The sequence below is a fragment of the Xiphophorus couchianus genome, chromosome 10, assembly GCF_001444195.1.
Source record: "Xiphophorus couchianus chromosome 10, X_couchianus-1.0, whole genome shotgun sequence".
Taxonomy (NCBI): Eukaryota; Metazoa; Chordata; class Actinopteri; order Cyprinodontiformes; family Poeciliidae; genus Xiphophorus; species Xiphophorus couchianus.
The window spans coordinates 9,479,068-9,505,251 of record NC_040237.1 but is presented as its reverse complement, the minus strand read 5'-3'; the positions used below and the strand labels follow the sequence as shown (position 1 = coordinate 9,505,251).

Sequence of the window (26,184 nt, the reverse complement as noted above, 5' to 3'; positions counted from 1 at the left end):
TAGTTTTGTTTTGGGGGGCAATGTAACTTTAAGGTCCCAAAACGGCAATACACTACAGAAGAGCTGAGGTGCTGAACCAAACAGCTAAGTCGTGGGGGTCTCAGTGAGTGAATTTTTTAAGCTTAAGGATGCAAGTCTCTGGACTCATAAATTCTGGATTCTTTCACCGTTAAGCTACATTTTTTAGGCTCCTTCCAGTTTAGCTTTTTTTCCCCTTTATTTTTACTAGTCCATCTTCTAGTTCAGATGCTTACAGAACAGCTGGTGTGTGTAACCATTTAGTACAGACTGATCTCAAAAGGTTTCAGTTTACCCTTCTTTGATTAAACAATCGTGTTGCAATTATATCTGATGTTCCTGCACAAGTACAAACTGTTAGGTTCTTTTCACATCCTAGCCAAGAACTGTTGAGCTTCTGCCCAAACAGTGATATATGTGCCCTGATTAACTCCAGCAGAGCATAAACGTACAGAAACATTAAATTGCCATGCTTAACGTTTACATGCTATTTCTTAAAGAGTTTGCATTTCGGTGAAAGCATTTAAAATAATGTTTTTTTAAAAAGTTAGTTTTTTTTATTGTCTTCAGAACTATGACCTTCAAAGGTTACTGCATAAAACTGAAATTGAGAACTATCTTTAAAAAAAAGCAAAAGAAATTTTAAAATATTGATGAATTTAAACTTTGTGATTGATCAAATGTGAAAACTGAACAGTAAACCAATGTGGACTTTATTTTCAGACAGATGAGATTAGTGATTTTCAGTAGCAGAACGGTATATAAGATTAAAGGAGAGGACGCAAAGTTAGTGACATAAAAGGGAAGTCTCATTTTCGAGCCACATTAAGATGTGTTTGAGGTTCATTCAAGCTGCTTAAGAGGGAGAGAGAGCAGCACTCAGTAAATAATATTACACCCCATCACAATATAGTAAACTTGCTGTTTTATCACTTTAAGGTTTTAACTTCTGGCCATCATTGAATGTAGTTTAAATGAAGGTAGCCTTTAGGAAATTTGAGGTAAAATAGGGACCTACTGTACATTCTGTATGAAAACAGAGGCTGCTGCTAATCATGCTAATTAATAACACAAGCTGAGGGCAGTTTAAAATATCAACTTCTTAATTAATAATTTCATATTTGTTCTAAAATGTATAAAAACTCAACAATTGCACATCTTCCTATGTTGCCTCTGTTCTTTATATTAAAGATTAATGAAAGCTCAAGGCAGAAAGGTTAGGAAAAAGCTATATCAAATGCTGTTCTCATATAATTTCACATTATGTTTTTTAATGAGCAACCTGAACTGGAAAAAAAAAAAACTGCAACAGGGAGGTCCAACCAACGTAAACAGCAGTGATCAGAAACTGGCACACAAAACTCTGAACAGTATACCTCTAAAAAGTATGTTTTTGAAATTAGAAATTGAATTGAAATATTTTTATGACAAATATTGCTCTTAACGAAAAATTTTGGCCAAATCAAAACCGTTGAAACTATAAAAAATGAAATTAACATGGAGCTTAATCGAAACTGTTAACTAATAACCAATAGTATTTAATTATGGCACAAAAAGTTAATGTTTGATGGAAAGTACACTAGAAGATAAGTGATTGAAATTCAGTGCTAAAGAACATGTAATCATTGTTCTGTGATCAGTGATCACTGATAATTAGAGAGGAGCAGTATATGTATGTGAATAAAAATTATACTAAGCATAATAACAACTTGTAGTTCAGGTAATAAAAGGTGTTTCATTCTCTTCCAAAACCTATGTAGAAAGGTAGCATGAACTCATTTCTCACTGAGAAGGTTGGATGTGTTTCATTTCCAGCAGCAATTGTAACTTTTCAAGTGTAATTCAGCATGAGTGTAAATTTAAATGAGATTATATGTTCATAAATGAAGGCATTTACTTATTAATACTTCCTCAGATGTAAAATTTCAGTGTGACTCAGTTTTTTATTTTGTTTTTGGCTGCTCATCAAATGTGCCTCAAAGTGTTTAGTTTATTTTAATGGTGCCTTCCTTTCACCACCCTCTCTCTCTTTTTTTTTTTAATAAGCCTTCATGTAAATCTTTTCACATCTTCATGTATCTTTAAGGTATATTCCACTGATATAACAACATGATTTGGTTTATTAAATAATTTCCTTTTTCATTCGAAGATCTAAATTTGGCTCATTAGTCATGGGAAACGAATGAAAAATAATCTGCAGATAGCTACATGGATATTGTTCAAACTGGAAAACTCTGAAAAAGTCTGGATTTTGGATTTAGACATCTTCCAGTACAAGACAGTTGTGGAGAAAAGGAAACAGAATATGCAAAATATTTGTCACAAACATTATTCCTAAATTCATTGTCTAAAAGTGACATCCGCCCGTCATCCATCAGGATTAAAATCCCAGTGGTGTTCTTCACATGGATTAGGGCATAGTATAGCTTCACTCCTCTATATGCTCACTTACACTGATGAGTAGGTGTAACTCTGCAGTTGGTGTCGGTGTCGGGTCGACCCAGTTCTCACACAGTCAAGCCCCACAGCTTATTCTATCAGTTCATCGACGAGCTTGATCTTTCCACCAGTGAGCCAATCTAACCCACTGTGTGGCTGCTGGATAACATTGTGTAAATCTGTGAAGGCAGAGATAATACTGAAACATTTGTTTGGGTTTTATGAGTTGATGGTGTGATGTGTGATTGAAAGCAACATAAACAACATAAACTACTTCCTTTGCACTTTGCTCCCAATGAATTTATTTGAACCTTTTTACCCTGATCATTAGTTCTCCAGGTTTTTCAGTGTTGTTCTTTTACTCTGTCTGTATCCTTACCTGCAAATTATAAATGTGGTTGGTCAGTTTTTCTATTATTTTCCTGTGATCTGAAGTTACACTTCTCGCTTAACAATTTATTACGAAACAATCCACTGATTCTCTCTCGTTTGTAGCTTCATCTGCCTCTTTGCTCTGTTCGGCCTGATTGATCCAGCTATCATTCCCCTGACGTGTATCTATCCAGAGAAACGCCCACTTTTTTTAATGCTGATCCTCTTTTAGTGAACCATAAAGCCCATTGAGCTTTTTGACTGTAGCTTCATCACAGCTGCATGCAACGTCGACTGTAATTTAAGCAGTTTTCTTATCTAGAAGAGGCTTTAGTTGTTTTGTTTTTTTTTCTTTTTCGAAGTTTAACATGGGGAGCCAGAAAAAGTGGAGCATGGCACCCCGGTTCCCTTTTGCAACGATCAGGGGTCATTTGGGCCAGAGGAGGAAGGGTGCTGAGAGTTTGTGCGTGAGCAGCCTGCTGGGAGTTCTCCGATCACACACCTGGCTGATCGGAGACGAGGAAGTGGCCCTCCTGCTGGCTCGGACCTCCTCGCCCTGCTTTCCTCACCCTCGTGCTCACTCCCTGTCTTTCTCTGTCTGCTCCTCCTCTGCAGATGGTGGGAGCGACGATTTTGGAGACCCCCGCACACCCAGTTTGGACCCTCATCTGAGCCACATTGGACAAGGTAGACAATGGTTTCTTTCTGCATCCTTACTTCTTTATTTCCTCCTCTCCATTTTTTTCAGACTCCCTTAATATTGTTTTGCCCAGGGAGTCTATTGAGTTTTGGTTTAGTGGGCTGTATTTTACTCAGCTTTTTAGGAAAAGAGTTTACGACTGCTGGAAATGAAGTTATACTTACAGGGACAGAACTGTATGAATTTTATGTTCCTGTAATTCTATCTGTAAATCTAAGCTTCTTCCTTGGGAAACAGGCTGTTTATTGCAGAGGTCCAAATGTCTGGGCTTTGCAGGAAATTTTGTGAGCAACAAAAATCTGATGCTGTGTTGTTCGCCTCCCCTCCTCCTGTGCATGTTTTGAACTAAGCACCTTCATGAGTAGGTGTTTTTGTGCTAATTTCAAGACCTGGAGAGGCCCTCCTGCACATCTCTCATCCCAGTCTAAAATAAAACACAGTCATTTTGCCCTTCAGTTCTTAATTCTTTAGATTTCACTGCAGAAGTGTGGCTGGTGTCTCTCTCCAGCTGTATAATCTTTGCCCCAGATCAGGATGCTTTACAGCTTTCTAGTTCAACGTTTCTCATTTACTGACTGGTTGTGTGACTTTGTTTGGAAATAAAATGTATTGCTTTGTCCGGTGTTTTGCTTTTTTCTTAATTAGTGATGCATCAATTAAAGATTCTGTGGCTGATTTCTAATCATCAAGTCTTTGCAAAATTCCGATTACATTTCTTTTTTAAGAGACGCATATAACAAAATACTTTCCCTGCATAATCTAAACATCAAACTGTCTGAGTGCTGTATACTTGACTGTAAAATAATATAGTTTCCTTAAAAACAGCTCAATGTTAGAGAGGTGTCTGCAGTTTATTAAAGTCATAAACTGCAGTCAAATCCTTGAGGTGGTAATGAGAATTTTTAAAGGATAGTAAAATGTAGAAGTCACATCAGTTTTTTTTTTTACTGAAAGATCATCGTTATTGAAATAAGCAACATTTAACTTCTTAAGATTTGAAAGGACGTATTTGTGATTCACTATGAAGCAACATTTTTATAGATTTTAAGAAAAATTATATATATTTTTTTCATTCCTTCGTTTCTTCCTGGAAGTTGATGATTTTTGATGATGGCAAAAATCAGCAAAAAAGATGATTTTTGCCATCATCTTTACGTATTTTAACACAATTTGTGCTTCCTCTGATGAAACTTTTAAACATCTCATTGGTGCTGAAATTAACTGCATCCTGAGCTAACTGTTATCTGTCAGTGTGAACAGCCGACATGGCTGTGTTTCAGATAGTTTCTGATCAAATAGTTAAGTAGTTCTGCTTCCCTTTTCTTAACATTTAACAGTATTTCCTCAGTATTAACTTAGACACTGAAGAGTGGTCTGGTTAGTGGAAGCTGATAGCACTTTAATGGTGTATTCACTAACCAGACAAAAAGACTAACTTTTAGTTTTCACCGAACAGTCAATCCTAAAATCACCCAATTTCAGTTAGCCAACTCTGACTCTACTCTTTTACGACTTTGTTGTCTTTATAGTAACATGTTGGATTTTTTAGCCTTGTGGTTGCTAATTGGTTGATGATAGAATAACTGAGAGTTTTCTTCATTTTTTGGGGTTGGGTTGGAAAAGAATTGAGTTGGATCTGGACTACCAATAATTGCAACCAAAATACCAAGTTTCCTCTCTGGTTTTCCCTGCAGAGTCTGCATACATGTGGACAATTTCCATATTCTTGGAAGTAACCACGACTCTTGGCTGTTGTTTTCCAATTTTTTTCCCCCCTTTTCTTTTCCCAATGAATGACTGGAGCAAATCCAGAGCCACAAAGAGACGTGTGTGTGTTTGATATTCACACCAAATGTTTTCATACATGTGTATTCATTCTCGCAGCAGCAGCTTCTAACAGCCACCCAGACTTCCTCTGGGACTTGTTACAAACCGGTGTTTGATAATGACTTCTTGTCTCACTGTTGCAGCTGCTGCATGATGTGAAACTGTAGCTTGACCAGTTAGTTTTGCAAGCTTCTCTACAGGGAGCTAAAGCCACAAAGTAGTTCCTGTTGAAGGTGTTTTAAAACTGAATAATGTGAGTGTGTAATCTTTTAAGAATCCCGAATTGTTATAATTTATGCTTTTCGAAGCAGAGGAGAGTTGATTAAAGATAGCGAGTGGCTGGTTATACCCTGCAATTACTGCTCATTGTGAAAGCTTTCCTGTGAAACAGTCGCACGGTCATGACTGTGCTCTTTTTTTTAAAAAGAAAAATCTTTCTAAACACATTTCATGTGGTTAGAAAATGCCCCTTTATTATATATGAAATGTGGAGTATTGTTTTTCAGTGAGATTAGAGGTTGCATTGGCTGTTGTTTGTAAAAGCGAATGCAAGCTGCACATGTTGCCTGCAGGGCTATTTCTGCTTTTAGGTCATGTTAGCCTTTACACTCAATACAGATGATGCACTGATAGGATCCAGGGACAATCCAGTGGTGAAACACCCCATTTAAAGAGCATACACTTTATACAGCTGTTGAAGATATAAGGAGAAAACAATCAACGCAACTCGATAACACCCAAAAGAATTAACTGCTAATTGAACACTGCTAGAGTTAGAAGGATTTGGCAGAACATTAGTTTTAATCATTGGGAAAAAATCTGCTGCTTATACAAAAGTCAAAACATTTTTCAGCTTAGTCGCCTTAATTTATCTTGCTATTGCACAAAAATGACATGGACATCTCTCAAATAGTAATAAAACAGTAGATATTAATAATATATATAATATTTTTTAAAAAATTTATAGCAATGTTTTATATTATTCTGAATGGTATTAGAACAGTGAAAATTCTGAAATTCAGTGAGAAATTGCTGCAGAGTTAAAACGTTTTACCAGCTTGCATTATAAAGTGAATTTAAAGAAATTTTACTCTGTTTATATTGCTTGATTTGATTGTATATTTCTGGAAGAGACTTTTTTAGTTAGTGTGTATTCTGTCGTGTTGTTTTTTCTATTTTAAACAAGCCTGAGCTTATTAACCTTAGCTACTGTACCTGGTAAAATTCAAATGATGATATTCTTATACAATACACCATAAAAGTTAAACAGGGTGTACTTTCTTTACATCATTGCATATTTGTGTTTGCCTGTCCACCTTATTTTTTGTCATGTGATTAAACTGAAAACTTGCCTTAGAATTAAATGCCATTTTCTCAGTTAAATGTCATCTCTATGAATGTGTTCGTGACATTTCTTTGTTTTTATAGCAGATACTGATCCTGCATCTCTCCCAACAGCATCGCAGCGTTATGCATTTTTAATGCTCCATTCAAGACAAACATCTCTCACTCCCCTGTTCTGAAGGTGGCAGCATAGACAGCGACTGTGCCTTCGAGGGAGACTACGCCATTCCCCCGCTCTCCATGACCGAGGGCATGCAGCACATTCGCATCATGGAGGGCGTGTCGCGCTCTTTGCCCTCCTCCCCACTGCTCGCCCACCAGGCCATCGGTGTCAGGCTGCAGCCAGTGAAGAAACTCACAGGTACCGCTGGCGGGACAATTGCGGTCAACATGAATGTGGGCTAAGCTAAGTTCAGCTCGGTCTTCAATTCCTTTTCTGTAACTGTCCTCCTACAAAGTCCCATTATGCTATTTTTCCCTCCTCTAACCATACCACTCTGAGTACAGACCCCACCGCACTAATTCAGGTCAGATTTTGTGAGTTTTTAAGTGTCCAAGTGGGGAAAAAGGGTGTGTTGTTAATGAGCAGTAAACGTTTACTGGATCACTTATCCACTAATGCTGAGCAGAATAATAAAGCTTGTAGTAAACACTGCAATTTCCAATTCTTGTAATCACTGAAGCCCAATCTAATTGGCATCGTGAAGAACAGCTGATGGACTCCAAGCTGCGGTCAGCTCTGTCCTCCTTCATCTTCTTTATCCCCTCTCACTAATTGTTTCCTTCCACACTCATCTCTGACATTCAGAGAATGTGGAAAATTGCCTCCGCTCTGTCTCCCCATTAGCTGGAATATGAGACTGTGTCATGTTTGTTCTGCTATTATATTAGGGAGCGTTGTGGGTTTGGTACGACCAGGCAGCACAGCACATCTAAAGCCTAACATCAGATCAGATTTCACATTATGAAATGAAGTATCGACTGCCAGGCCTCGCCCAGTGCCAGCGGAGCCTCAAACATCTAGTGCCTCAAATATTTACTGATTTTACAACCACGATTTCTTTTCTGTCAGTGCTGAATAGTTGTGAAGTAGGAGGAAAGAAGCAAGAAGATCCTTGGTTTGAGTCCTGGCCTGTGGTCTTTCTGCATAGTTTGCATGTTCTCCCTGTGCATATCTGGGTTCTCTCTAGGTACTCCGTCTTCTTACCACAGTCCAAACAACTTGACTGTTAGGTTAACTGGTCTCTCTAAATTCTCCTTGGGAGTGAGTGTGTGTGTGCATGGTTGTTTGTCTGAGTGTTGGCCTGCAATGGACTGGTGACCTGTCCAGGGCGTACCCTGCCTCTTGCCCACTGGAGATAGGCATCAGCACCCCTCGCTGCCCTGCAAGGTTAAGTGTTCTAGATAATGGATGGATGAATTTTCAATTTGGATTTCCCAACTTAATTTTCCCTTAATGTTTCCACTACATTGTTTCCCACACAGGAGCTCTTATTGTCTTTCTTTTAGTGATTTATTTCCTCCAGAAAGGGCAGATTCGTAATGTCCACAACCCAATACTTGTCTTATCTATAGATTCTCCCACCTGAGCTGTGGATTTCTGCAGCTGCTCCAGAGTTACCAGGGGTCTCTTGGCTGCTTCTCTGGTCAATGATGTTATTGCCACGTCTGTCAGTTTTAATGTACAGTACAGTCATATCTAGGTAGGTTTTCAGTTGTACCAAACTCTCCATTTATATGATTGATTGAACAGTGCTCTTTGAGATGTTCAATGCTTGAACTATTGCTTTAAACCTTACCCAGCTGAAAACTTTACTTTCTTCCATCCATATCTGTTTGTTGTGCTCTTTGATCTTAACGAAGCTTTTTGTTCTCTAATGTTCTCTAGGCCTTTAAACGACTTGATTTATTCTGAGGTTAATTTACACACAAGTTGACTCTATTTACGAATGATCAAGGCAATTGGTTGCACCAGATCTTATTTGGTATCATCAGAGTAAAACGGGCTGAATAATGCTTGTCACAGTTTTTTAACTGATTTTTAATTGAAAAGATTTAAAATACGTCCATTTTTTTTCTTTAAACTTTACAATTACGAACATCTTTGTGTTGTCTTCACAGAGTCCCTCCATAGATCAGGAATGCTTTTGGGTGCCTCTGTGTTTTCATAGTGGGATTATAGAAGCTTGATTCAGGAGTCACCACTAGGGCGCACCAGACTCGCACCCTCTTTAGATCATTCTTAATATGCCACAGGGAGTGTGATTTTGACATCATACAGAATGGTTAATAGTCTCTTAAGAGACATGCAAGTTTAGAGGAAATGCAGCATCACTTTTCTTCATTTTAACAGTCAAACAGATTCAAAGAAAAGCTGCTTTTAAAGGGTTTGAGCTCAAAGATCTTAAATTCGGAACAAGTAAGTGTTAGCGGGTCAAATCCTGTTTTGTTTTTTTTCTCTCGCTCTCTCTCTTGGCTTGTCTGAGTTGTTTTCATTTTCTTGTCTGTAATGGTTCATGGCAGCCTGACTCCATAGCTCTGCTTTCATCTGTGGGAATAAAAGTGAATTTTTCAGAGCCACAGTGTGGGTGTGTGTGTATAAGCACCTGTGTATGTACCGGTGTCGTTGACAGCCAAGAATAGCCTGATTAATGATTTGCTGTGCTGTCTCATTTGTTCTATTCTTATTTCTGAGGCCGACACAGGGAGAGGTCTCTGCTGGACTGTCGCACATGGCATTGTCTGTCCTCAGATATTACACCAGGCAGGTGAAGCTCGTCTTAGGGGCCGTTTTTCATTTTTAAGTTTCAGATTAGGATTTGACGATTTTTCATATCTTAAAACTGACCTTCTGTTTCCACTGTTATGATTTTGTTCTTCATCTGTATACTTATTTGATCTACATGTATACTCTTAAAGGAAACATACCGGTACACATATTTTAGTGCTTTTCGTTTTACTTTGAACTTGCCTTAAAGGTATTATGCAATTTTAAGCTATTTGAATTCAATAAAAGATAATACCAAGTAGATTTATGCTTGTGAACAGCCTAAAACTTGTTTATTTTGTGGAAATTCTTCCTATGGAACAGATGTGTGTGTCACAAGCACTGGGCACTTTATTAGGTACATTATTCTGGTAATTAATTAGAAACCTCTTTCAGCTTAATTCTTTTTGGCATAGACTCACGAAGGTATTGTACACATTTCTCAAAAATGTTGCTTCGTATTAGTGTGAAAACTGCACATTTTTTGGTTTTACATCCTCCTGTTCCACCACATCCAAACGTTGTTTCATTAGATTGAGATCTGTTGACTGTGGAGGCTGTTGGAATATAGTGAACTCATTTTTATGGTCGTAAAAGCTTTGAAATGTTTTGAGTTTTGTGGAATGGTGCATTATTCTACTGGAAGTAGCCATATGGTATACTATGATCATAACGGGAGAGGCATTGTCAGTAGGAACACCTGGTTGGACTGAGGGGATAAAATGACACCTAACTGGTTCCAAGGTGACCAAGGTGTACCCCACATCATTATACTACCACCAACAGCCTAAACGATTGACACAAGGCAGGATGCATTCATGCTTTTTACATTACATTAGATTCTGACTCTACAAATTGAATGTAGCAGCGGGAATTAAGGCTAATCGGTCTAGGCTGTGCTTTTCCAATCTGTTATTGTCCAAATGAGTTGAATTTGTCGAAACGTAGATCCTCTAAGGTCCTCAAGCTCTCAACATTAAAACACCTTAAAGTTGAAAAATCTTATTGTAGCTTTATCAACATCTGAAGCCTTAAATCCATATTAATAATTAAAGGAGCAAGAATAATCAAATGATTCAACTGTCTAGCTCTCTCAATCAGAAAACAAACATAGTCTGTGTGGGTGACTCAGAGGGACTCCAGACTCCAGCTGGAAGCTTATAAAACCCCATCAAGGTCTTTACGCTTCCATGCACTGCATGACAGCAGAATGTTGGAGATGACGCCATGTTCACGTATAACAATAAGTCAAAATGTCACCTGTGGGCGGCATTTGCTACAATCAGAATATCACTAGGAAATCTAGCTGCCTGGAACTAAAACTTTAAGATTTAAGCAACTTTAAACTTTTTAAGATTTCTATATTGATGTGTTTGTAACATCACTATTTTTTGCTTTAATTAAGAAAGTCACATAAAAAAAATCATGTTTCATTGCATACATAACTAAATCAATGTTATTCTTCAACTAACAGACCCTATGACATCCATAGAGTCTGTACAGCAGTTAAAGGTGAATCAGCTCTTCCTTCACCGCATTTGACCAAATGACAACTTGCCTCTTGGTGCCCGCTGTGCTTCAAGTCCTCAAAGACCCGTCTGCTCTCGAGTGGCATTGAGGACCAGCTTGTGCTCAGACTCAAACACCTCGGCTTTCTCATCCTTTAATTAATTCAACTCAGCGCCATATCCGGCACAGCTCGACGGCATCAGCCTGAGCGTAGTGCTGGCGTCACATGCTGGAACACCTCCCATGGCAGAGGTGAGAGGAGCAGTGATGGCAGAGCAATGCACCAGAGAGCGAACTGCAGTGGGGCTGAAGGACGCCGCACGCTGATCATCCACAGTGGCTCCCCAACACACCGCAGCCCATCAGTGACTTCTTCTCTACGCAGCTCCTGATTGGCTGCAGGGAGGCAGAGCGGTGGACTGTTGAGGACTTACTATTCAAGGCTCTGATTGAATAAAAATGCAATGAAGGCGCTGACCTTTTAGGAGAATCATTGAGTTTCTGATTTAATCCCCTCTGGTGATGTGATGACTCTTGAGAGGGGCTTCAAATGCTTGAAGGGTCGACTTATGAAACTGATTCTTAAGGCTGGTATGAAACAGAGTGTTTATTTATATTTCACCATTTATGTTGATTTCGGTTTTTCTCTCCAGTTGTCTTTGTGGTGTTTTTCAAGAAAAAAAAACAGGTCCTTGTATTAAGTACCGCAAGTTAAAAAAAAAAAAGCCCACATTTGAAGACCGTACCCTTTTTAGGATTAAAAGAATCAGAATTATTTCTGTTTGCTAAATCTCTGAAAAGTAAGCGATATTTTCCAATACTTTCTATAGAGTGAACAATTTACATATCTTTATTTTGTATCTGGTCGAATTCTATTTTAAGCTGTATGACTTTTCAGGTTTTATTTCACAAGCTACTCACAACACTTTACTGGACCTTTTGCCCCTTCCTCTCAACAAAACTGGGTTTACTGAACCAAGCTTTCATAGGCCACGTTGCTTCTTGTCTTCTCTTAAATTTTTATAGGGTTTAAAAGACCTATTTTTGTCTAAACCTTAACTTTTTGAATGACCTCTAAATTGTCTCTTTGCTTGTATTTGCATCTACTTTGTGAATTTCTGTAGTCCCCCCTCTTTAAAACACCCTTACATCATGTTGCTACCACCCACATACTTCATATTTGGGATGATATACTTCATCTTGAAGGTTTAAAAGATAATCCCTTAAAATTTAGGATAACACCACACAACATGTCTTCAAAAATTAATACCTTTGTCTCTGAGTGCATTTCAAAGTTCTAAACTGGCATTTTATGTTGCTTTTGGAGTCATGGCGTATTCCTCTCTGAGTGGCCCATGGAGGGATGGCTAGCACCCTTTGACCAACACCAGTCAACATCTTCACTTAATCTCATGCTTTTGTTCTGAGGTGATTTTTGGATTTCTCACCACAAAATCTTATTCTCTAGATCAATACATACACTGTGCATCCAAAGCACAGAAAAAATGTACTCAATAGCTTTAGTTTTGACAGTTATAATAAAAATTGTAAGTTTGTAAGGATTATATTCATCATACTAGTCATGACAGAAGTTGACATTGTGGTAGTCTTTCCTGCTCACTCCCTCTGCAGTAACCATCTTGCTTTAGTTGTCAGTGCAGCACACTAATCTAAAATACAGAAGTCAGCCTCGCTGAAAATCCGGTCGTGTCACAGTTTTGTTTATATCCCAGAGCTGTGAGACGGTCAGAGATGGCAGATTATTCACTGCACCCTCACCATAGCGTCCAGAACGATCATGAATAACAGCATTTTAATGTTGTGTTTATTTTCATCAACAACTGTTCCTGTGATTCAGCTTGAGGTTAACAGATTTTAGGAGCGGCTGCTGAGACTAAAAGTGAGACAACCTAGTGAGAAATAAGGTGGTGAGATCACTTGACCAATCAGAAGCACTCCATGCCCCACTCTGAATGATCAGGATGACATCAGCAGTACTTCTTCCCTCTCTTTGCTGTTTTACGGGTAATTGATCCCACTCTAATCTTTGTGTTTTGCCTGTTTCCTGGAGGGTTAATACAGGGGATCAGGCAAAGAGCCCCTTAAAGTCTCTAGCTTGTGGAAAAAGTTCCACAGTTATAATACAACTAAAATAAAAGTCTCACTTTAAAACAAATACAACAAAACATATTGCTAAAATACTTATATTCTCATGAGATGTTTACAGTACCAATTATGTATATCTATCTATCTATCTATCTATCTATCTATCTATCTATCTATCTATCTATCTATCTATCTATCTATCTATCTATCTATCTATCTATCTATCGAGAGAGATGTATATATATGTATATGTATATGCATACATCTCTGTTTTACGATGTGTTGCCATTGTTAGGCACAAAGACAGAAAACTAGATCCAAAGCACTTAAACGCCCAAAAAGACCACTGAAAAGGTTTTTCAAAACTGAGATGAGTCATATAAAGAAATCTGGCTCTTTATATGAAAATAAATTAATAGTGTTTGAAAACTTTGACACAATGTATTTTTCTCGCATTAAAAAAACAACACTGGAGAGAAGGGAAATGAGTATTCTTGGTTTGCACTGGTTATTATGGGTTATAGTAATGGAATATTTTTTTCCACCACAGAAGACTCTAAATGTTGTAATAGTGAATCATCTGTGAAGAACTATAATCACACTCTATCTAGCCGTAATACAATTTCATGCTGTCTGGAAGATACCAAGTAAGTTAGCAACTACTGGAAACCTGTATGGACTGTGCAGTGGCTACACTTTTTTAATTGTTTCCAAAGATCTGCTGATGTAATGAATTAGAGACAATAAATTTCCTGTATGTTTTCCTATGCAATACATACACATTTGCATTGTTGCGTGTTTCATATTATACCGGTTCTTAATGTGTTTTTTTTTTATCCAGTGTTGTCTAATATAAATGAGTGCCTTGTTCTCACAGTGATATCTCACCGCCTGATTGTTATGAGCTGTAATCACTGATTACTTATTTGTTCGCAGTCAAGTGTCGGGCTCACCAGAGATTATCACCCCAGATGATTGATTGGCTCTGTTCCACTCTCAAACATTTAAAGGGAATTATTTCTACGTCTATCTGCAGATTACACTGCTCCTCTCTAATTAATGGTTGCAATCAATACAATTACAGTCTCCCCGTGGATTTTCATATAAAAGTGGGGAAAAAAACTGCATTAGAACCAGACCAAAGCTATGATCAATATTTCTCATACTTTTAATTTGCAGTCTTGTCAGTTGTGTGTTGGAAATTTAAAGTCTATGTTTTAAATTTTTAAAGATGTATCTTGTCTGAGTCACAGAGTAATATTTACCGTGGCAAGAACCTGGTATTCACTGATGTGGGCATCCAAATATTCGTCAGAAGGGTCAGGATTAACAGAGCACAGTGTACAGTACTGCTGAGTCAGATCTGATCACTATGTGGGTGGTCCTGCAGAACAGTGAACCAGGGTAAATTATCTACTTCTGATGAATGCTACATTTTTGAGTCAGTAGCTTTAATTGGTACTATTTGGATTTTACAAATCGAGATGACAGAAAAGTTTGCTCTAAAATCTTTTTAAAGACTTATTTTCCTTTGTGCAGATAAAAATCAAGTGTAAACAAGCCCGTTATCTCTCAGAGTCCTAGAGTTTGTTTTTGGAGAAAACAGCGTTTTTGGAGTACCTGGAAAGACCACATAAATGAGTATCATCTTCATAAATAGTTAAAGATCTATATTTCTAACATATTAGTGCATAAATCAGCTTTTCCATTGTTTTTCAGTACAAATAACTCACTTTTTTCGCACAAAAATTCCTTTGATTGCAGTAGATTTTTGTCTTCCATCAGCACAAAATGGCTGAAAATCCTTTTAATCAAAAATGGCTCTCTAGACGTTCCTCCTGTGTTTTTATATCCAATGATTAGCTTTGGCTCTGTCTGTTTTTCTTTCATTATGTCTGAGCCAAATGAACTAGAGTTATAAAGCTGCAGCTGTAGTTTCAATTGTACAATTATTTTAATTTCCATTTCGTCTACCATATGTGTGGATTAAGTGACTTGAAAGGCCAAATCATATGTTGTGGGTAAACTAACTGCAAGCAGATTTTTTTGTTTGTTTTTAAATTTTTTTTGTTGGGTATTTTTGCGGTGTAAAAGCGTTCCCTCAACAGAATGTTTTGATGATTACATTACTGCAATGTAGTTACACCCCCTTTTATACATATAAACATGGACTGAATGTGTGGATAAAAGGCATACTTGCATAAATTAGCGGGAGAGGAAATTATCTCTGAGGTGTTTGAGAGTCCTCTGGTCATGTATCACTTGGCTCACTTGCTTCTAAGCCACAGTGACCCTTGTCCAGGCGTCTTGATAGATGTTTCCACCTAATGAAGTCGGGAGTAGAAGGTTTTACTGCTGTTCTTCTCCTTAAACTCTTGGCTTTTAGTACAATGGTTTCACATGTTTATAGAGTGCATGCAAAACTTTGTGTTTGCTCTGTGGCTCTAAGGTCCCTTTTCCCCCTCATTAATTATTTTTATAGCACATTAAAACAACAGATGTTGACCAAAGTGCTGTACAATTCAATGAAATACAGCAAGATGACAACAAGAACAAGAAAAAAATACATATAAAAGTAAGGTTAAAGCAAAAATGCAAATATACCCCATACCTGTCATGGTAAAAGAACTCAAACTCTATTTGAGTCAAATGCCAAAGAATAAAAATAGGTCATTTATTCCAGCACTGGGATTAAGGAGCACTTGTGTGCATAGAGGAAGCATCTAGGATTGTGTCTGAAGTTCAGCATCTGTTGTGTCTATGCAAAGGATAAACGAGAGCAAAAGGCCTGAACCTTGGTTGGCGTGTAAAGTGATGTTAGGAATTGATGATATCTTAATGAGTCATATAACCATGCTTATGGTGTTGGGAACCATGAGGTGAACCCTATTATGTTTTCTAAGAAGCAAGTTTCATTTAGAGAGTCAACCCTTTTGACCTTTTAAAAATAAAAAATGTCCTGCATTGTTGAAATGTATATATATTTCGCCCCTCAATTAGACAGAAAAATATCATTTGAAACTGTTTGTAGTTAGTACGTACAGGTCAAAACATTTTGTACTGACATTGTATATAATATGACTGAATATGACTCTATATGTGCAAAGGTCTCTGTATCATTATTCTGACTTTCTCTTATTCTGAATATTCTCTAAATCCATCCAGCAGTATACTATGTCAGAGGATGTTATGATCTTTTCCCACACAATGTATTTTTGACACATACCCTGACATCTGGGACACCACGCTCTGGCCGGTCTCGTGTTTTAGGAGGCATTTGTGTCCTCTGCGACACTTTTGCAATGAACATTGACATTTTTGACATCTCCATCTCCACGCCTCCTTAGGCCAGCGCCGCACCTCGAGAAAATTGCTCTTCAATTATTGACATTATTTCCCTCTTTTGACAGTGACTGCCACTGTAGAATCATTTGTTCCGCTGAAAGGAAATGTGACATTTGCAGCTCCATTGTAGCAAGGTTAAGAGGAAAGAGGAGTGAAATCCAAGTAAGATGCCCTCAGGAGTAGCTGTATAAAACTGGCGATAAAACACTTAGGTTGTAGACACTAGACAATCTGAACATCTGAGAGATAAAATGTCCTGAAATGCAAATATCACTTTTTTTACCATCTTTAAAATATTGAAGGACCTTTTGTTTTATCTAAAAGGCACAACAGACTTGTTTGTTTTAGATTTACAGCACAAGTGATGAAATTATGAATTCACCATACTGGAACATCTGTTTGTTTCACCTGAGAGTTGTCTGTTAAAGTATAAACAAATCAATGTCAAACATTTGAATATATATATTTTTATTCATTAGAGAATTAAAGAATTAAATATGAAAAATCTTTGTCTATGCACTTTGATTTTGTACAATCCCTTGTCTTTATTGTAATCTTGGTCTCAGACCGATTAATTTATTATTTAAATCCTTATGAATAAACTTTTTTTTCTTTGGCAGTTTGAACTCAACTTGGCATTTGCTGCTTAGCAAAATTGATCTTACCTTTTATTTATGACATATAGAATTTCTAGATCTCGTTTTACATTTGAGAATACATAAAGATTAGAGGCCCTGTTTATGATTCTCGCTATGACTGCAACATACATGTCAACTGTTGCAATATGTTGATTCTTTATTCAACACCAAACAAATATTGATTCTGAAAATGTAGATAAGTTGCACTATGTTCATGCTAGAGTTAAATTCCTGCAAGTTCTCCCTCTACATGGATTTTCTTTATTTCCTTCTGTGTAAAGAGTTTTAAAAAAATAAGTAATAAGTTCAAACATGCAATAAGTTCAAGCAATAATTTCAAACATGTAGTCTAAAACTGAACAGTGAATTAGTTACTGTTGTAGTTTTCTGTAAAGTTATCTTACAAGTAAAGCAGAGTGACACAGATGGCCAACCCAAAGATAATAGTGTTTATCGTTTTTATAATTATTATTTAAATTAAAAAAAAAGCCAAATAAGTCAAACTTCCTGATTTGACTGATTGATATTTCTGATTTCTCAATTTAAGTTGTTTCTAATAGTTAAGTTGAAGATGCCTGTCTAAGTGAAATCGGTTGCATACTGTGTACCTCACATGCTCCTGTGTCTCAGTTGCATTGTATTTAATTAGTGGTACATTGTTGGAGCTTGACCTTTAACTGTGGAACCTCTTTAAGGCTCGTTGGTAACATTTTCAGGGTTCTGGAGATGTCACTCTGGGGGAATAACTGTCACTAAACGGGATTAATAAAACAGAACTGCAGCCACACAGCCTTACCGGTGTTAACTTTCAACAAAAGCGAGGGCAGTGCTCAATAAAGTGGCCACCCCCAGAAGATTTGAACCTCTAAGTAGCCATAAAACATGGCTGCAGCTGTTCAAATAGACTTTCAAGGGTGAAACAAGGACAGAGAAGATGTTTGAGCCCAAGAGGAAGCTCGAGTGAGTGTATTGAAATCCTTCGTTCTTGTTTTTTTTTGTTTGTTTGTTTTGTTTTTTTCTGCTCCTGATCCGATCTGTCCCCAAAGCTCCGTTCCTGAACAAGAAAACCGTGTCCCTTTAATAATGCCCTCCCCCTTTTTTATGCCATTTTCTTCCCTGCCTCAGCACCCACCCTTTTCCTCCCCCTCCTTTTTGCTCTGTGGTTGCTATGAGAACAGCAGCACTGCACCATTCATCTGCTGGAGACCTGGGCTCCTGCTCCTGTAGAGAGAGTGCACCCCTCACATCCATACATAACACAGTGAGCGCTAATGCAGTCACACAGCCATACGGGGAGCTCACCTTTCTCTAGAAACGCAGGAAATTTCACTTGTAGTTTTTCTTTCTTTTTTTTAACCTCAGATTTGTTTAGCAGTAGTGAAGATTTTTGTCACTTGACAGCTTTGGTACATGCTCCGCTAGCGGAGTTGTCACCTCCATGCCTCCCTCGTTCCCCAGTGGCACGGTGACTGCTGCACTTTTCCTTTCTCCTCATCCTTTCTTTCTTCCCTCCTCCTTCTCCTCCTCTCGTTCCTCTCGTCACTGCCAAAGCTGCCCGGCTCCGTATCATTTCCTGCGCCTGAGCTGAGCGGGCAGCATCGCCACTGAAACCTGTGGAGATTTCTTCAGAGGGGAGACAAGTGGAAGCGAGAGGGAGAGTTTCCTCTCCCCTTTCTACTCATCCCCCACGCTGCCTCACAGCAGCTGCTTTTTTTTTTTCTCCTTCCGATCTCTTCCATCATTTCTCCCCTACGTTTTTGATGAACTGGTCATCGCTCGGGGAGGAAGGATTGCTCGTGCCGCTGGAAGGAGGGGACCTGGTGCCGTACTCGAGCCTTCAGGAATGCGAGGTCTGGTTTGAAAATGGTGAGCCCGGCCACACCCTCCTTCGCTTGATTCATTCCTCCATATGTGCCTACAAATCCCCCACCCTCACCCCTCTCTCCCCGCCCTCCCATCTCTCCTCCCTCCCTGTCCACCAGCCCCTCTTTCACCTGCTGCTCCACCTTTGCTCAGCCAGTCTGTCTGCTGTCTTAGCTCACAGCTGGAGCATCTGTGTCGACCGCCGGTTCGAGTGACGCTTGTGCAGACTTGGGGCTAATGGGAGGAGAGTAAGAAAAGTAATTTTGCTCCGTGAATTGATGCATCTGTCAAAGGGCTGAACTAATCACAGTGTGGGCTCGAGGGCCTGTGAATCAACCCGAGTGTGATAATGTAAGTGTTTTTTTTTTTTTTTTCGTGGCAAGCTGGTCTGTTTCATGCGTCAGCGTGGGCGAGCATTCAATTGTCTTTCAGCGTGTGTATGTATATGTCTGTTGAATCGTGTGAGTGTGTGTCTAAGCACAAGCTGTGGGCAGCTAATGGTGCTTGCTCCTACTGATGTGTGTCTCACTTTTCCTTCTAGAGAGCAGCGTCATTTGTAGCATATGGTTGCGTAAACGCGTTGAAGTTGGTGGGGAGTTGTTTCCTCCATGTCGCTCTGCAGTCGGCAGCAGCTTGTTGTGGCACACCGGAGTCACCCCTGTCGTTATGCTGGGACGCGGTTCCTCCTTCTAGCTCCGGTGCTGCAGGCATCCCTGCCTCCCTGCCTGGTCCCGGGGGGCTGTTAGCTCATCTGTGAACAGAACAGAATGTCTCAATAACACTGTCTGCCAGAAAAACACCTCATCAGCAGCTGCTATTGCCGGTCTCAGGTGAATGCCTTTTGATGAGGCGCCTTCAGCCGTTTTCACACCACTTAGTACCACCACCTGGAGAGGGCTTTGATGAGCTTACTTTGTCAGCTGTCATTCAAAATGCAGAAGGCAATGATGCTAGGAATATTAAGATGAGTGCTGCTAAAAAGCCATGTTTATTGAGTCAGTGGTGGGTGAAGGTTTCCTCGCATTAGGATTCCTCATGGCATGGTTGAGCCTGATGGAGCCGGGCTGGGAAACGGACAGCATCTGCTCTCAGATCCAGTATTGCTTTTTGGTGGTTGAATATCATTGATGGACAGAGTCAGCGTTGTCTCATCCATTGATTTATTTACCACTTTAAGTACACAATCCATTAAAATATTACATCTTGAAACAGTAAACTCCCTAAGGATATGTTAGCTCATTGTGTAAATTTTCCAACAAAACATTTAGTTTTTCTAATTTCTAGCTTGTAATAAGTTAATGAGATTTCAAAACTATGACTAGGAGCAAAGATGAGACAAACACTGAACTGTTTGTGTCTACAATGTTTAGAATCACGTTTTGACAGCATCAGTCTGTTGGGTTGTTTTGCTGTCAGAACAACTGGTGCATTGCACAAACTAGATAGAATAATAAAGATGGAAGACAACCTCCTAGGTCTTAGCTTCACCTCAAATCAACAGCTTTGATAAAACATGGACATAACTCTGATGGTGAAAAACATTCAGTGAAAAGGTTCCTCAAGAGGAGATGGCTCAGCCCTGAACCACCAACTGAATACTGGATAAATGTTGTACAAGAGATTATACAATGGAAAAACTAAAAGTGCTGAGAGATACTTTCTACATCCCACGCCCCTAATTTCCAATGCTTTTGAAACAAAAAGTCAAAAACTGTGAAAGCAATGTAAATATTCCTACTAATGTAATATTCCATATGCTTTCCCAATGAAAGATTTAATAAGAAAAAGAACTTGGACTCGACTGAATGTTCTAACAGAAGAATGATCCCAGACACACCAGGCCTGCTTTTGGTATGAATGATTAAAACATACTGACATTAAGTTTTTGGAAAGCCCTCAACTCAATAACAAGTGTGAAATCAGATTTTACACTTGTCGTTTAGAATGTGGCCTCTTAGCTTAAACAAACGGCTAAAAAGTTAAGGTGCTGAGGTTATACTGTCTTGCTACTTAGGTTTTTTTTTTCTGTGCCCTTCATGTCAAATTTATCCATATGACAATTTGAACAGCTTTGAACAGTTCTTGTCCAAATTTACACCCACTTCTGTGAGTTAAAAAGCCGCGCTTCCTCGATACCAAATCAGGTTCATATTGATTTCCGTAATTGCTCAATATCTTTCCCGTGTCATCCTCTGAGCTTGTGTCAAATAAAAGTATCAATCGCCAAAGACAAGTCTTGACAAATCAAAGGCAGACAGAAGGTTAATGTCACATTTTTACTGTGTGATGTTTTTGAAATGGAGTATTATACTGTGCCTGTGTGGCTTTCAGATTCCTGATGCAGCTTCTGACCGCCTTTAACACTTGATTGCAGTGTTGATTACAGAAGCGGTCGTCATAGGCGGGTGGACACTGTCTCGCTTTGCCTGACAGCCTGGTCATATATCAGGCGTTGACAGCACTACTGTCTCCCCCTCCCCAAATGCATCACTTTGTTACTGACTGTGAAAGGTTAGGAGGGGAATTTAATTAAGTTGCATACGAGCCATGTGTTGTTGTAGCCTTTCGGTCACTCGTACTGAGTTTAATAACACTAATGAAAATCCTTTAAATTACTTTGCAGACAGAAATGCTCTTTTTTATTATTTGGAATCATTAGTTTAGAGATGCTGTATGTTTTAGGCTGTTCTACTGGAGGGTGAACCTTTGCAACCTCTAACCATTCTGTTTTTATTATTCATATATTTGATTCCAGCTTCACTATCCCTCCTGACAACAAGCTTCCCAATTTACATGTTCTACCATGGAGGTGGTATTTTCAGTGCTAGTTTTCTGCCACAGTTATTTTGCAAGTCCAAAGAGAAAGTTTTGGGCCCCTCTGACCAGTTCAACATTCTTTAAGTGTTTGCTGTATCACCTACAACATGATTATGGTATGGCGATATTGGAACAATATTTTTCTAATATTTTTCTTCTGGCAAAACATCCTTGAAGGTCATCCAGCGGCCCGTTGACAGGGAATTTGAAAATATCACTTGATAATTATGTGTCATTGGAAGACTGGAAGATTAAAATCTGAACACCAGCTTAAAAAATGCAAACATTTAAAAAAAATTAATAAATAAACAATGTGAAGCCTGGTGGGGGCACTAGTAAAGCCTGGTGGCCCACCAGGCTTATAATACTCTGGGGAAAAACCTGGAATTCCAGACAATTACATTGTATGATTTTTAAATAAGTATTTTTAGTTTTATTGCATCAGACAAGTATTTCAAATAACTATTGTAGTTTTTCTACTAACTTTGTTCACGATTAGAGAGTTCTGACATTTCTGGTAGTTCCTTACGGGGTTTGAAGACACTGCAGCAGAGTTTTCGTCCCATTCCACCATGTAGATCTTCTTCAGATCATTCATGTTTCAGGGCTGTTGCTGGGCAACGCAAAGTTTTAACTTCCTACAAGCATTTTCTGTCATGTTCAGGTCTGGGGAACGGCTAGGCAACTCCACAACTATAAAATACTTCTTGCAAAGTTTTTTTTGATTTACCTTGAAAGTTTGTTTTGGGCCATTGTGATGCTAGAATATTCGGGCCATGATCAATCCTCAGTACTCTGACTGAGGGAAGGAGATTGTTATTACGAAATCTCGCCATACATGGTTTCATCTGTCCTCTCTTTAATATAGTGTGATCATTCTGTCCCCTTTGCAGAAAAGCATCATATAGCACGATGTTTACACTTGCAAGCTTTAAGGTTGGGATAATGTTCTTATGATTTTATTAATCTTTTTAGAGTATTTTCTTTTCTTTATTATTATTCTATTATGTCTTAAGTAAAATCACAATAAAATTCATTGTCATTTGTTATTTGAATATGACAAATATAACCAACATTAAATCAGACTTAGTAATTTCTTCAGATCAACACATTTAGAGTTGCATCAAAATGCACAAATTTTACTTACACTAACATCTAATTGTGAAATTGTCATTTATTCTGTGTGTTTTAAATTTGAATACTTGAATAACTTTCCCTGAAGGGTTTTTTTTTTTTTTTTGCCTAAATATTTTTTTTTCTAGATATTTAGATTTTCTTTCTGGGAACATGAAAAGGCTGTGGAGTGGAGAAGAGAAACCCGCAGTGTGCTATTATTAGCAAAGATAAGAATTTGCTTACAAAACAGAGCAGTGGGTTACATATACCACCTCAGTGCTTTCTGCGAATCCTGCTGGTGGGGAGCTGAGCAAACGTTTCCCAGCGAGATACGGTCTCATAATGTTGTGTTTCCATGTAAATCCAACCAATTGCAGACCATTTCACCAAGATGGCATGATGACACCGTCCTCAGCGTTAACATTACATTGTTCGTCTGTCCGTTGTTGACGTCTTTACTCGGTCACTGCAGGGTCTGCTTTGAGGCGTTTGTTGGCGTCATGGTCCAAAGGGTTTCATAGTGGCAGCAGATGATTAGTTTTTATCAGATGTTAAAGATTTTTCATGGCCTCTGATGCTTTTTGTTTTGTGTTGCACAGATTCTCAAAAGCCTCTTAATCAGAGCAGCTGGAAATCAAAAGCCAGCATCAGCAAAGCACGTCTCTGCCGTTTTGTTTTTATTTTAAGAAAGTTCTTAATTAAATAACATCAGGCTGAACTAAACATCCTGCTGATGCTAATTTTCTCAATGACAAAGGGTGGAGTTCTCTAGTGGCATGTTATAAATATCTCCTCAAGGGGGTGAACTCCAGCTGGAATAAAGGTCACAGCAGCGCTGCTATTATTAGACCACCTTATCAAGTGGCTTCCTCGCCAATTATGATACTCTCCTAAAGCGATTTCACGGGTAACTTTACAACTCGCAGCCATATTCAAGAGTTTTCTCGTTGAGGGTTTTGAGAGGGAACGTTCACGGTCACTCTTGTGCGTCAACCCCTTACGCGCTGACGGAGGGAATCCATAAGGAAGGAAAGTTAACAGCGTCAGAAATGCTCTGCGTTAACAATAGCCGCTGTGCTTTTACAGCTGAGTCACGAAGCCACGCCGCATCGCAGATGAAGCGTTCGCAAACGAGACTGGACAGATGCTTAGAAAGCCCGCAGTAGGGACATTACTGGAATATAGGCGAAACTAAACCAAAACAGAAATTAGTACAAAGAGGTGTGGTGAATCTGTGCAACATAAGATGTATTAAAATATTTTAATAAAAACAATGCCAAGTTGAAGGTTTATGTTTAAACATCGGAAAAGACAGAGGTTTTTCATCATTTTAATACTCTTTAAAAATGATGAAAAACTTGAGATAAAAACTTTAACCGAAAGCCTGCTATAAAATCCAGAAAACAGACACATCCTCAGCTTCTAGCCGCTTTTCTTCCTGCATTTTCCTGTATTTGGTTCCATTCATCCATCTATCCATCAACCTGAGGAGATCCTCTAACCCTGCTGGAGAAATGCCTCCCCTGAGTGTGATGCTGCCATCACTTTGGGGATGGTGTGTTTAGTTTGATTTATAGAGTTCATTTTCCTCCAAATGGAGCTCTGCATCGAGTCAGAAAATCAGACAAAATATTTATCCCTTTTCTTCCACTTCACAATTCCGCACACATTTGTATTGGTCTAAATCCCAGCAAAACGTAATAAAGGTTGAGTTTGTAACATGTCAAACTGTGATGGGAGATCATCTGTCTCTCATCTGTGTAAAGCAAATGCAATTTTTATTTTTATTTTTTCACAAAGCTGGTCTATTTCCAAATATTTACTTTATGTAAATAAAGTGTTTATGATTATAAACTGCTTCTTGGATCAGAAATACCTTTAGGATCACTTTGTTTCCTGCCACAGCTCTAATCCAGGCCCAGCTAAGACTACGTGAAATGGTAAATTAGCAGCTTTTTGTGTTTGGGAGAGCTCTCTTAATAAGCATTCTTAGAAATCATACCCACTCCGTAGCCCTCTTAAAATTCTGGCTGCGCCTCACCCTGCTCTGCTAATCCTCCCTCGGCTGTAATAACGGATCTGTATGTGCACGTGCGCAGACAGCCTCGCGCTCAGACACACTCACGCACACCTGCATAAAATAGGAGGAAGAGGCATCTTGTCTAATGAACGTGCAGTCTGCGCTTACTGTCAGCGGCTTCTGCGTGCCTCAGCAACATCTGGTCTGCATTGTATTTGCTTGACAAGTCAACATGGACTGCACACAAACTCATATGTGGTCTCTGAGCCGGATTACTGATGAGCACACGGGGATCAAGTCTCTGGGTCAGATGTAAGGACTGCCTAACTGATCAACTCTCAAGTACTCCAGTTCTCGTCCTGTTGTGATTACAAGCCCTCCCGCTTCTGGTTTATACAGCTACGGTGTCAAATGACTTGAAAAACAAAGTAAAAATTTGTTATTTGTATAGTGACCTCTCTTTATGGTTAGTTGTTATTTTTCATGTTATTGGTCTATAATTAGTAAGATAGGTACTTGTTTGTGTCACTGCTTCTCCCATCTGTTTTGGGATTTTGTCAATTTAAGTCACCTTCTCAATGTCCACGCCTATTTCAGCATTGTTTATCATACTATTTTGCACAGTATGAGCAGATTTCTGGTAAACTTTCCTCCTGCTCCTTGTGTTCTCTTAATTTACTGCTACACAACATTTAACATCACAAAAGCCTTCCCAAAAGTAAATATGCCTGTTGTCCGACCTTTTGTGTACCTTGGATGTTTTCCCTCCTTACACAATCCAACCACAAATAGCAGTTTTTTTTTCCATCCCCCTCTGTATTTTTCCACTCTGTTTTCATCTGTTAACTATGCCAGTAGTTTTCTGAACATCTTTGAACGTCCTCTTCATCATCAACGCTTACAGAGGATACTTCTGATTGGCTGCAGAAGACACATCAGTGTAAGGGCCCAGGATGATTTCTCATAGTGTAACAACCTTGACGAAAAATATCACAGTACAACAATACTTGAACTATAGTTTCTGCCAGCATTCTTTAAATGAAAACCAACACTTACTCCTGCTTGCTACTGGTGCTAAATGAATGTAAGAGCTTGATTATTCAACTTAATTTTACCTATATCATGTATCAATTATTATTTTGGCTCTGTTTACAAGAAAGGTTAGTTTCAGATCATTTCAGACAAATTTCCTTAGGAGCAATATTAAAAGATTTTTTGTTTTGCTTATGACTATGAGTCAATCCTTAAGTACTTCTAGAGTATTAGTGTCACAAAATACTAGTATGCTAAATTTTTCTTTTTT

General features: G+C 38.7%; 1 protein-coding gene across 10 annotated transcripts in view; it reads left to right on the top strand.

Moving 5' to 3' along the window:
- The window catches only part of tanc2b (tetratricopeptide repeat, ankyrin repeat and coiled-coil containing 2b), a 158,199-nt gene that overhangs the window by 64,828 nt on the left and 67,187 nt on the right, over positions 1-26,184 (top strand). For 6 of the 10 annotated variants that reach the window (XM_028029480.1, XM_028029479.1, XM_028029478.1 and 3 more), the window contains 2 exons: positions 3,445-3,516; positions 6,882-7,061. In XM_028029480.1, coding sequence (XP_027885281.1) covers positions 3,445-3,516; positions 6,882-7,061 — 252 coding nt within the window. Of the gene's footprint in view, positions 1-3,444; positions 3,517-6,881; positions 7,062-18,279; positions 18,932-19,157; positions 19,280-26,184 lie in introns of those variants that run through there. The other 4 variants (XM_028029483.1, XM_028029482.1, XM_028029488.1 and 1 more) reach the window with 2 other exon arrangements.